At 42.1% G+C, this 13,722-nt stretch overlaps 1 protein-coding gene across 4 annotated transcripts; it reads left to right on the forward strand.

Annotated features, from left to right (window-relative positions):
• Window positions 1-4,949: 4,949 nt before the first annotated feature.
• Window positions 4,950-13,099, forward strand: LOC124289615 (multiple epidermal growth factor-like domains protein 6). Of its 4 annotated transcripts, none has more exons than XM_046726216.1 (5): window positions 4,950-5,072; window positions 5,428-5,486; window positions 6,151-7,146; window positions 8,068-8,191; window positions 11,119-13,099. In XM_046726216.1, exons 2-5 carry the CDS (start codon window positions 5,435-5,437, stop codon window positions 11,894-11,896), a joined length of 1,950 nt encoding a protein of 649 aa, XP_046582172.1. In that variant the 5' UTR covers window positions 4,950-5,072; window positions 5,428-5,434; the 3' UTR covers window positions 11,897-13,099. The 4 variants fall into 4 exon arrangements, with proteins under 4 accessions (XP_046582172.1, XP_046582175.1, XP_046582173.1 ...); XM_046726217.1 differs by lacking the exon at window positions 4,950-5,072 and adding an exon at window positions 5,089-5,123; XM_046726218.1 differs by lacking the exon at window positions 4,950-5,072 and adding an exon at window positions 5,175-5,207.
• The last annotated feature ends 623 nt before the right edge of the window (window positions 13,100-13,722 follow it).

The raw sequence follows: 13,722 nt of genomic DNA on the forward strand, positions 1-13,722 counted from the left end.
ACGTCTTTTGGTATGGGATCGAACCCGCGACCTTCCGCTTTCCGAGCGGACGCTCTAACCACTACACCACGGAGGCGGTCGACTATTATACATGGAGTAAACTGACAAATGTCATAACATCCGTTTGATTAGAGGCATATTACATCATGTATATTTCACATCCAGCTGAGTCAAATACATCACTGGGTTTCTCATACATTTTGGCATCAAATAGCCTATTTTTGCCATCAAAACGAAGTATCGACATGGAATCAAACAAAATATATTTAGTGTGAAAACGATCACTGTGCTCGCCAGACGGCGCTGGTTTGAAATGTGAAAATCAGATTTTACACAGTGTCGCATTCTCTCGACTTTTCAGACATCAATTCGTCTATTTGTTGTATGCATTGGCTCTCTACTCTTCGAATATGCATGGGAAGAGTTTTGTAGGAGGAAAATATTTGATTTCTTTTATCAAATGTATATGCACACAGTTTTGTTTATGCCGTTTTATAGACAGAACAATAATGTATGATGACTGGCCAGGTGCTCGTTTGACAATCGTTTTATGACGTATTCGTCATGTTTTCTATGATATAATGAATACACTTTTGAAAATAAATTATTGTGATGTTGTGATGGCATGATAACACACAGTAACTATACTTTGTATATTTCGAGAAGAATTTAAAAATATACCAACCTGCCATGTCCCTGTTTGGCCAAACCGGACATTATTCTGATCGTTCCACACACAGAGGGCTCGTTTCTTCCATTGTATACTATAGATTAATTGATTCGTTGGTTGTTGGGTTGTTGTATAACGCCGCACTTAGCTGTGTTCAAGCTAGAGATATACTTGTGGTCTGGACCGGACAATCCAGTGATCATTAGCATGAGCAGTGAACTACACAGTTGGGGTACGATGTAATGTGTCATTGACCTTAATAATGGTGCAGAAATACATCTATTATTACTACAAGAACTGACTTACATATTTGATAGGGCGATCCATTTTGCTATTACGTGATTTCACATGTATAATTTCAACATTTCTCGTAATTCATATACAGTTGCAATGTGGACATTTGTATTGGAATGAAATTGTTCATCGTGAACGAAAACTCAGAAAACCATTGTCCTTATCCACAGCACATTATCTCCAAGTGATGTCAGTTACATTGGGGCGGTCGGGTAGCCTCATGGTTAAAGTGTCCGCTCGTTACGCCGACGACCCGAGTTTGATTCCCCACTGTGTAAAGACCCATTTCTGGTGTCCCCCGCCGTTATATTGCTAGAAAACTTTAGAAAACCAGCGTAAAATCATGCTCACTCACTCATTACAATGACCCAGTGTTATGCCTCTCCGTCTTTATGCGTGTACGACCTCGTTGGCGCCGTTGGACGTCATAGGGGTAAATCATTTTATCCAGTTATGGCAAGCCATTTCTCGCATTTATTGATAACATTATACATACGCATTCAATTACATCGCCGCACAGTGCTTTTATCGGTGTACGATAAAACGCGGCGAAATTTACTGTTTTTAACGCATACCAAACTTTCGGACAATATTTAGCAGTGTCTGTTTTTCAAACCGACTAAGTATTTCCACTTGAATCTATAACCTAGGATAGGAAATTTCATTTTCTATATTTCTGTGTAATGTTTGTTGACGTAGGTCGATCCAGTGCCACGCGAGCAAATATTTTCGCTCTACCTTCACTTTTTAGAATGTATTATCACGTGGGTCAGAAACAAATCTCGGTATTCAGGGGACTAGTGTAAGGCCCTGGCCGCAATGTCGTGACGTCATCGCTAGTGTGACGTCATGACATTGTACGTTGAGCGCCAAATCACCTGGAAAACCTCGGTTCAGCATGTTATGACTTATGATTAACATAGATATATTTTACGAAATGCTGTGTTCATTTACCAATCACACAGGATCTGTATTTACACTCACCTGATTGTAGTGCTAGCAGTTGACAGCTACAATGATTACTGATTACTCCCACTCTCCTTCCCAGAGTTCCATGCGGCCAGCCAGCATATAGTACCTCTGACACAGGCCAGAAAGATGTGACGATTCGTCACATATTGTACCTAAGCTGGGCCCCGTATCGCATATCGCAATATACCGGCAGGTACAGGCCAAAGAGACGATAGCTGTGAACGATTGTCATGAGGACTTTGTTACTCCTTATATTTACTCCCTACGCTTCATCTGCTAGCTGTGTTTACGTTTAGATCGAGTTACTATAAACGCAGTATTCCTTTTTTCATTTACACAGCCAAGTGATCACAGCTTTATTGAAATCACGATGAACATTGGAGACAAGCTGGGTAGAGGTAATGCTCTAAAATGTGCCTAAATTCGTTTCTCCGTAGTTTTAGAAACTCCTGTGTTTTGTTTGAAAAAACAACAAATAGACATTGTGTACGCCTCAGAAATTGGTGACGTAATGACCGTTCTGCCCACTGGGTTCGGAAAGAGTCTGGCTTACGAGCTAATTCCCTATTATATTGGAGTCAGACGTTGTCAGACAGCGTGTACGTGCACTGCTATATGCAAATGTCACTTGCAAGATTATCTAATATCAATTCTCGTCGTGAGTCCCTTGAGTGCAATCATCAACGAAAAAGTGAAAGTTTACGCTGAAAGGTGCATGCACATTTTGCCAGACCACATGGGAGACAAAAGCTCCAACATGCCCACATATATTCTTAGGACACCCTGAGCAGTAATTACAGAAGGGGTTTCTCTGTGATCTGAAAATCTGTGATCTGCAAAAGTTGTTGCAATGACTGCGACAGCTACAAAAACAACACAAAAAGGCATAGCAAAACACCTCAGGTTTTGTGCTAATTGCTACTTAGTATACGCACCATGTGATCGCCCAAACCTGTTTTAGTCAGTGAATGAGAGACCCTCCCAAAATTCTGTAAACAAAACATCAGAAGATGCTTATGGAGAGGTATTGAGGCCAATATTAATGGAATTAAAGGCACAGAATTTATATCATACCACAGCAAATGATGTGGTTATGTCTTTACAGCAAATGCAGAATAACATTTCACTTAGCAGTTAGATATCAGTTAATAATCACATTTCATAATCATGGCAAATATGTGAATTCTATTATTACACCAGTCACATACAGATCTCATTTCTAAAATGACAGCAGTAAACTTTGCTGACTGACAAAATACATCTCATATATATTAGCATTAATCCACACAATAAATAAAACCGTTTTAATCAAGTTCTCTTTTAAGTCACATATATCATTACTACCTTCAGATGAAACAATACATATCTTAGTTATATCATCAAGACTAATATCCAAGCAGCAACCAGTTAACTGTACTGCACTAATGACATAACACCATCTTTGGTACAAAGCGAAAAATTTGGTAAATATTAATGACAAGTACCTAGATAATCAAAAATGTGTACACGTATATGGTCTTAATACAGGACTGTTTGCATTATTAATAACATTATTCAGCAGAAAAATGAAACAATAACTGATAAGTGAAAACTGTATCTGCAGAATATTGTAATGATATCTGTAAATCTGGCAAATACACATTAATTTCTCCTGAATTGAATTTTGTTTGAGTATGGTTTGCAAATTCTTCACAAAATACTAGGTAAGAGGCATTTTAAGAAACAAGTATATTTTTACGGGAGAAAGGAAGATCCTTCCAGAAACAGTTCTCTTCAGCAAGCTGAAATGTTGTGGATATGGCCATGAATTGGCAATTCAAATAATGGGCGACGAAGAACTCCACTGTTACACTTCTAATAGTCAGTACACTGCCAGGCTTGAACAGTGCACCGAAAGTTGATGCAGTAAGCGGTTTAAATAGTATTTATCAATAATTTACCTCTGCTACTAATATATTTAATTTCCCAGTATTGTCCTGAAATGAACCAATTATGGATAATTAATAGCACTTGTAAAGACAAATGTTTTTCATGTCAAAATACATTAACATTTTAGAATTTATGATTAAGTATCAATTTTACTTATTTTTGGAAAGCAAGCCTTGCTCTCTGTAAATAATTAGTCCTTTGTTTTCAGCATAAACAAGAACTGTATTGTATATTCAAGTCTCCCAATAGCCATGTAAGGCTTCTTTTAGCCACTGAGGCATACAGCATGGGCACTGATGCACCTGATATATGAAGGGTTATTCACATTGGACCACCTTCAACGTTAGAAAATGAAGACAGGACGAGTCTCAGTGACAGGCTGATAGGTTGACTTGTGCTTCAATGATGGTAGGACGAGTCTCAGTGACAGGCTGATAGGTTGACTTGTGCTTCAATGAGGACAGGACGAGTCTCAGTGACAGGCTGATAGGTTGACTTGTGCTTCAATGAAAACAGGACGAGTCTCAGTGACAGGCTGATAGGTTGACATGTGCTACAATGAGGACAGAACGAGTCTCAGTGACAGGCTGATAGGTTGACTTGTGCTTCAATGAGGACAGAACGAGTCTCAGTGACAGGCTGATAGGTTGACTTGTGCTTCAATGAGGACAGAACGAGTCTCAGTGACAGGCTGATAGGTTGACTTGTGCTTCAATGAGGACAGGACGAGTCTCAGTGACAGGCTGATAGGTTGACTTGTGAATAAATGGGGGACACAGACAAGCACACATCAATATTTGCGTGTAATGCGAACTGAAAATATCAAATACCATGAAATGAAATAGAACATGCACTTGGAAGTACGGGTAGAATAAAAGTAGCGTGGTTTCATAGATGATTTAACGGAAATATTTGTGCTTTGATGTGTAATTTTTCACTCACAACAGGTTCGCTGTTGAGTTGTATTGTGCAGTGGGGAAACTGAAACAGGTGAATCACACCGGAAGTACATCAATGATGACGCTGGTTACACCACGACACGGGAGGCCCTGGTGGGGCTCAGTTGACTGGGTTCTGGTTCTAAATTTGTACATACAGTAGTTCTTGTCGTATACGTCTACTTGTGTTGACACTCACTGCTCATACAACACGAAAGGAAGGTCATGCGTCTGTCGTGTCTAACGGAATGCGTGTATGGAATGTAAAGGTAGGTCATGCGTGTGTCTTGTGTGACGGAATGCGTGTATGGTATGTAAAGGTAGGTCATGTGTCTAACGGAATGCGTGTGTGGTATGTAAAGGTAGGTCATGTGTCTAACGGAATGCGTGTATGGTATGTATAGGTAGGTCATGCGTCTGTCGTGTGTAAAGGTAGGCATGCGTACTTTGTGATTCGTTTGGTTATAAAACGTTTTAAAACATTAGCAACTAGGACTGCTCGGTATCACTGGTATACAGCTGCCAATACACAGCCCTATCACCAACAGCCAATCAAGTATACAGCATTACTTGTGGTCTGTACTTTGATGAATGTTTCAGTGTATATACATTTTTCTGTTTCAGATAACAAATGGTTCCCCTTACGTTCCTAGCCGTTGCTTGGATGTTTACCGGAACACGAGGTAAGTGGAAACCTGCTGCCTTTACTGAATTGTCCAGTAAGCAATACAATACCGTCAACCGTGGGTTCGACAAGCTTCTGTCAAGGTTATCTGGAACTGAGGACAATGGATTAACAGTTCAATTGTATATGTGTACAAATTGTACAAATTCTACAAGTGAAGAGACCCAATTTATAATCATAACAAACAACTATATATATAAAATAGTGATTCACATTTGTAACCTGCAGCTGTTGATCGTATCCTGGAGTACCGGGGTCACGGATGCACGCAAAGACAAGTCAAATACTTACCTAACCAAGGCATGGGTATATAGGACAAAGCAGTACGTCCTTGGTCGGATTCAGGACTATGACTAAGCTTTCAGACAGGGATGGTATATTTGCTTGACATATCTATATCGAGGTGGGTTCATACAGGAGGATCACGTTTTCAGGTTTCAATGTGGTACCGATTCCCAATCATTTGGCAAAACACTCATGAGGCGATAACTGGACACAATGGTTGATATTCCAGACCGAGTCAGTTGGGACAAGTGCACGTGTCATGTAGGGCAAGCAGTCGTTGGGTACTTAGATAGTATTGGGTGGTAGCTGACCATATGTATCTGTAATATCTATCCAAAACGAAATAGGTACTTTTGAAAGAAAATATATTCTTCCAGCTATCGCCTGCTCTGACAATCAGCACTGTTTAGACTGTGACGAGAAGACTGGAGAATGTATAAAGTGTTATGATGGCTACTGGGACAAACGGTGCAGTTTGAAGTGCAGCACTGGTTGTCGAAACAATACATGTGAGATGACAACAGACGGGATCGAGGGGTGTACTGCTGGCTGTGTGGCAGGCTTCCAAGGCACAAGCTGCAGCGTACGGTGTGATCCTCCTGCTGGTAATTGTACACAATGTCCTGGTGGATGTAAAGAAGGATTCTGCCAGATGGACTCCTCCTGTATGTCAGGATGTGTGGACTCCTACTACGGTTCTGACTGTCGACCGTGCTCCAGCAGGTGTCGGTCCTGCAACAGGATTACAGGAGCATGTGAGGAGTGTCACCATCCCTACGTTGGTGGAGGCTGTCAGTATTCCTGTACAAACTGTTCAGGTAGCTGTGCGAGTGAATGTGTCAAGGAGTGTTCGTCTCGATATCCCCAAATGTTCTGTATTGAGCCATGCAGTGAACACTGTGTGTCAGTTGTCAACACATGTCCTCTGAATTGCACGGATGAAGAGATGGTCAGCTATTGTACACCACCTTTGCGTAACCATAGCAACGGATGTACACGTGGCTGTGTGGATGGATGGTACGGATCCTGGTGTTCATCTCGATGTGAGGCTGGCTGTATCAACCAAAGGTGCGGCCTGACAGGTGCCTGCGTGGACGGATGTCAGGATGGATATTTCGGGACAACCTGTAAAGCATGTTCTGAGACGTGCTTCAATCACACCTGTGACTCAAACACCGGATCCTGTACACATGGATGTAGCCCTGGCTGGTATGGGGGAGTGTGTGATCAGACTTGTGATGTGTGTCGGGACGGGTTGTGTGACCAGAAGACTGGCATGTGTATCGAAGGATGCACCATCAGAGGGTGTGAATCTTCCTGCACCAGCAACTGCACCATCGAGGAATGCCGTGCAGCTGAATCCTGTAAATCAGGTGAATTTAATATCTAACGCATGGGTAAAAGGGGTATTTCTTGAGTTTTGACTTACTCTCCATGTTGGTCCTTTGAAATAGGGCGGTGGGGTAGTCTAATGGTTAGAACACCCGGGTTTGATTTCCAACATGGGTACAGTGTGTGAAGCCCATTTCTGGTGTCCCCCGCCGTGATATTGATGGAATATTGCTAAAAGCGGCGAAAACCATACTCACTCTCACTCACTCACTCCTTTGAAATGAAAGCAGGTAAAACGGATCGTTTCATATGACGTCATCGTGTAGATCATATGACGTTAAGGTGTAGATCACATGACGTTAAGGTGTACATCACATGACGTTAAGGTGTACATCACATGACGTTAAGGTGTAGATCACATGACGTTGTGGTGTAGATCGTATGACGTTAAGGTGTAGATCACATGACGTTACTCGTCACGGCGATGACCCGGGTTCGATTCCACACATGGGTACAATGAAGCCAATTTCTGGTGTCACCCGCCGTGAAATTGTTGGAATATTGCTAAAAGCGGCGTATGACTAAACTCACTCACTCACATGACGTTAAGGTGTAGGTCACATGACGTTAAGGTGTAGATCACATGACGTTAAGGTGTAGATCACGTGACCTTAAGGTGTAGATTGTGATCACACTTGCTGCAGTACATTGTTAGTTATGTTGTTGGCCCTATGACGCCACGGTGAGATGGACTACACGAACACAATGCTGTTACAGAACTGCTCTTTCCGGTTTCGTATTTCACCGCCACGATATGTTGCAAGACAAACATACTTCGATGAACAAACACATTAGTTTAAAATAATTATTTTAGTATACCTTGAATGTCACTTGATACAGACAAAAAGACAGACACACAGATGCACATATAAGAAGTAGCTTTATTATATTTTTTTATTAAGTTCCGAAGACAAACATCATCATCATCGGAATCCTTGGAGTCATCATCGGCATCCTTGCAGCAGCCATGTTCTGTACAGCACTGACACGGTGTGTGAGACATCGTAGACACATTGCCGGACAGAGGTCAGTATTTGTAGAATTCAGTGTGATAGTTACGGGCTTGAACAGTTGATACAATTGAGTAGGGCAAATGCAGTTTAGCCTGTTTAAATGTACAGGTCACTTAGTTTCATAATGAAAAGACAGCAAGTGTATCACCTAACTATCTTGTAAATATTTTCTGAACAGCATCGTATTAATGTTGTACAACAATATGTTGGTTAACCCAGTTAATTGGGCATTGCCTATTTACCTGAACAATACGTCACCTGTAAGAGCCATCACTATCAGCTACTGATTTGTCATGCCCTTTTTGTTTAGATACTTTGTGTATTGAACTGGGAACTATCCATTTATTGTTAAACATGTACCGGTGAACAGAAATAAAGCCATAAAAAAGTTAATTGGGCAGTTGTATAAGAATATGTAGCATATATCCGTTTTCACATCTTAGCATGTTTCAAGTATAACAACAGTAAAACCCAGCTGTTGAAACTGTTGTCGTTTATCCCCGCGTCTGGAATGACGCCACAGACGTTCACATCTCGCTGATGTCCCATACATTAACGTCTCCATGATGTCCTATACATTAACGTCTCCCTGATGTCCTGTACATTAATGTCTCCTTGATATCCTGTACATTAATGTCTCTCTGATGTCCTATACATTAACGTCTCCCTGATGTCCTGTACATTAACGTCTCCCTGAGGTCCTGTACATTAACGTCTCCCTGATGTACTAAACATTAACGTCTCCCTGATGTACTATACATTAACGTCTCCCTGATGTCCTATACATTAACGTTTCTCTGATGTCCTATACATTAACGTCTCCCTGATGTCCTATACATTAACGTCTCCCTGATGTCCTGTACATTAACGTCTCTCTGATGTCCCATACATTAACGTTTCCCTGATGTCCCGTAAATTTAACGTCTCTCTGATGTCCTATACATTAACGTCTCCCTGATGTCCTATACATTAACGTCACCTAGATGTCCTGTACATTAACGTCTCTCTGATGTCCCATACATTAACGTTTCCCTGATGTCCTGTAAATTTAACGTCTCTCTGATGTCCTATACATTAACGTCTCCCTGATGTCCTATACATTAACGTTTCCTGATGTCCTATACATTAACGTCTCCCTGATGTCCCGTAAATTTAACGTCTCTCTGATGTCCTATACATTAACGTCTCCCTGATGTCCTATACATTAACGTCTCCCTGATGTCCTATACATTAATGTCTCCCTGATGTCCTGTACATTAACGTCTCCGTGATGTACTATACATTAACGTCTCCCTGATGTACTATACATTAACGTCTCCCTGATGTCCTATACATTAACGTCTCCCTGATGTCCTATACATTAACGTCTCCCTGATGTCCTATACAGTAACGTCTCCCTGATGTCGTGTACATTAACGTCTCCCTGATGTCCTATACATTAACGTCTCTCTGATGTACTATACATTAACGTCTCCCTGATGTCCTATACATTAACGTCTCTATGATGGCCTATACATTAACGTCTCCCTGATGTCATATACATTAACGTCTCTCTGATGTACTGTACATTAACGTCTCCCTGATGTCCTATACATTAACGTCACCCTGATGTCCTGTACATTAATGTCTCCCTGATGTCCTATACATTAATGTCTCCCTGATGTCCTATACATTAACGTCTCCCTGATGTCTATACATTAACGTCTCCTGATGTCTCCTACATTACATTAACGTCTCTCTGATGTCCTATACATTAACGTCTCCCTGATGTCCTATACATTAACGTCTCTCTGATGTCCTATACATTAATACATTAACGTCTCTCTGATGTACTATACATTAACGTCTCCCTGATGACCTATTCATTAACGTCACCCTGATGTCCTGTACATTAACGTCTCCCTGATGTCCTATATATTAACGTCTCCCTGATGTCCTATACATTAACGTCTCCCTGATGTCCTATACATTAACGTCTCCCTGATGTCCTGTACATTAACGTCTCCCTGGTGTTCTATACATTAACGTCTCCCTGATGTCCTGTACATAACTGCACAATACCATCATAGTTACTGTAAGCGAACCGTCTGTAATTGGGAGAACTACAGAATACCAGTGTGTTTGTTTGTTTGTTTGTTTGTTGTTTAACGCCGCACTCAGCAAAATTCGAGCTGTATGGCATCGGTCTGTAAATAATCGAGTCTGGACCAGACAATCCAGTGATCAACATCATAAGCATCGATCTACGTAATTGAGAACCGATAACATGTTTCAACCAGGTCAGCGAGCCTGACCACCCGATCCCGTTATCGCCTGGGTTACTGAAGATCAATTCTAGTCCGGATCTTCACGGGTAACAGAAAAAACACTATCCAGAAAGGTTTAATTCCCAAACATATATTATATGCAGAGTTTATTATACTCGTAATATCTAGTCCATAAAACTATTTTGTTGTAATGTCTTCAACGTGAATTTATGATGCATTGTTACTTGTCACGGGGAGCTGCAACATACATGATACAATTTTGAAACAGCGCACATTTGAGTAGATTGAACTTCTGACCTTGACCTTGGCCTTGACCTTAAGACACCGACTGACAGCAGCCATCTTGGAAGAACTGTCCTACTTATCACTTCATATCAAAGTATTTACATTGTCGTTTCTGTGTTGGGAAATACCGCCATTTACAATCGCAAATCACAAAAGAAACACGAACGCCATTACACGCCAACGTGATAGAGTGTCACAGTACACAGAACGGTGTTGTCTTCTGTGTAAACATGTCGACCTCATCCATGTTTGTATTTACAATTATATTGTTTCTTCAGTGTAAACATGTTGACCTCATCCATGTTTGTATTTACAATAATATTGTTTCTTCAGTGTAAACATGTCGACCTCATCCATGTTTGTATTTACAATGATATTGTTTCTTCAGGCGAGGCCAGCTGGCGGCTGGGATGTCCAGTGATCTTGGTCAAGTGTCACAGGCCACACTGGGGTACCGGGATGTACACAGATATTATGAACTTCACGACATGAACCCTGGGCTTCCCGTGTCCCGGGCTACACACGAGTACCAGGTAGTACACAGATATTATGAAATACACGATGAAGACATAGACCCGGAGCTACCCACCAGCAGCACAAACAACATGGTGGACATGGAGAATGGGGAGACAATGGGGGAAGGGAGAAAGAAGGAGGAAGAAGAGGAAGTGTCAGAGGTGGGGGAGGTGGGGGAGGAAGAGAGTGAACCAGCAGCAACTGTGACTGCCGAGTACTTCCTGGTGTCCAGTGATGTGGAGGGAGAGAAAGGAGAGAGTAGTGGGGAGAGGAAAGGGAAGAGGATCAGGGAAAGGGAGAGGAAGAGGATGGGGAAGGGGATGGGGAGAGAGATGGAACCTGCCATACCTGCTCTGGCCGAGTGCTTCCCGGTGTCCAGTGATGTGGAAGAAGAGGATGCTACATCCGGGTCTTCTGCTGAAGACGACACATCCTACACTCGAATGCTGAGGGATGTGTTTGCTATTGACCCGACGACAGTTGTGACATATCTGACACCAAGAGAGAGGATGGGGAAAGGGGAAAGTAAGGGGATGGGGAAAGAGGATGAAGAGGGAGTGTCAGAGGTGGAGGAGGAAGAGAGTGAACCAGCAGCAATTGCGACTGCCGAGTATTTCCTGATGTCCAGTAATATGGAGGAAGAGAAATGAGAGAGTCGGGAGGAGGGGAAAGGGGAGAGGCAGAGGGTGGGGAAAGAGATGGAGTCATACCTACTCTGTCCGAGTGCTTCCCGGTGTCCAGTGATGTAAAGCAGGATTCTATGTCCAGGTCTTCTGCTGAAGACGACACATCCTACACTCGAATCCTGAGGGATGTGTTTGTTGACGACCCGACGACAGTTGTGACATATCTGACACCTAGAGAGGACTCACAATAATAACTCGTGATTTTATACTATTCAAAGCCAGTTTAGTGTTCTGCAGATACGCACGCACGCACATGTGTGATTAGACTTAAGCTTTAGGAGCAGTTGTTTAAAATACGTTTTAGTTGGTGGTCGTATACGTGTGGCAGACTGAAATAGGTGTATATATGAGTACGAGCGTGGCGTCGGAGCGGTAAACATCACGTCCAGTGCTGGAAGAGTGCGAGCGTGGAGTCACGCCCCGTGCTGGAAGAGTGCGAGCGTGGAGTCACGCCCTGTGCTGCGTACAAGAAGTTGATCGATTTCGTTGGGCTAGTGTAGTGGTTTGGAGAGCTTCCTGTGGGAACACACGCTCACGTCGTCTCGTAACTCGTGGGAACCTCAATGCAGCGGGCGGTCCTTCTTTCAGAGCTGGTGCCGTTCAACCTGCCCATGGTCTATGCCTCCTTCTCCAACATGACAATGACACCACACACGACGTTGCCTGCAAAATGCGGGTATTGACGTCATTGAGTGGCCATCAAGATGACCTGACCTCAATCCCATCTAACACGAATGAGATGCTCTTGGAAGAAGTCTTCGCGCCTTGAGACCCCAACCCCAAAATGTTCCACAGCTGGACGCCATATTGGTACAGTAATGGCGCAGACTGCCTAATGCTGCGTTCACGGGTTTCAATGAGACAGTGCTGCATTGCTGTTGTCAATGCCTGACGGGGACATACGCGTACTGAACTATCTCCAATACAGATGGCTAGTTGTCCCCGTGAAATATCAAACTGACCCTCTCGTGCTACTGTTGACTTTTCTTTTGTTTTCATGCTTTTATTCCCAGATTTATGTTTACAGACTGCACCTCAGTAGTACAGTTTAGGTAACTTCATAGTACATAATTGCAGTGTTTGTTGATCACATTGTCAAATACCATGCTGTTCACAGATATGTAAATTGGTCAAACTAAGCATGTATATAAAGTGTTACATGATGTACAAGTGTGTTGATACAGGTTAAATTATTGGCAAATAAAGTATGTAAGGAGGACTAGAAGCTAAAAAGTTTGGCATTATTACAATTAGAACAAGCTATCATTGTTGTTGCTTCATAATACTTAATGATTTCTGCTTTAATATATCTAATATTCAGCGTTTGCTTTTTTTCTGCAGCTTCCTTTCATATCTTTCTCACATAAAAGCATTCAAACAACAGGTGTACCATGGTCTCTGAATCTTGTCCACAGAATGTACATAAGTGTGACTCTGATATTCCTATCTTGTACAAAAAACTATTTGTTGCTAACAAATTATTCACAATTTTTAATTGGAACCATCTCATATTCACAGTCTCGGTACATCTATACGATATCAGATTAATATTTTCTTGTTCTGATCTATCAATGTTCCTATTCCAACACTTTTGACATTTATTTTGCCTAATGCTGCGTTCACGGGTGTCAATGAGACAGTGTTGCATTGTTGTTGTAAATACGGGACGGGGACATACGCGCACTGAACTAGCTCCAATACAGATGGCTAGTTGTCCCCGTGAAATAACAAAGTGACCCCCTCGTGCTACAGTTGACTGTGAAGGGTGCACCAAGCGCATCTTAATGTCT

Source organism: Haliotis rubra, unplaced genomic scaffold (assembly GCF_003918875.1).
Source record: "Haliotis rubra isolate DU_JTF1 unplaced genomic scaffold, ASM391887v1 Scf444, whole genome shotgun sequence".
Lineage (NCBI taxonomy): Eukaryota > Metazoa > Mollusca > Gastropoda > Lepetellida > Haliotidae > Haliotis > Haliotis rubra.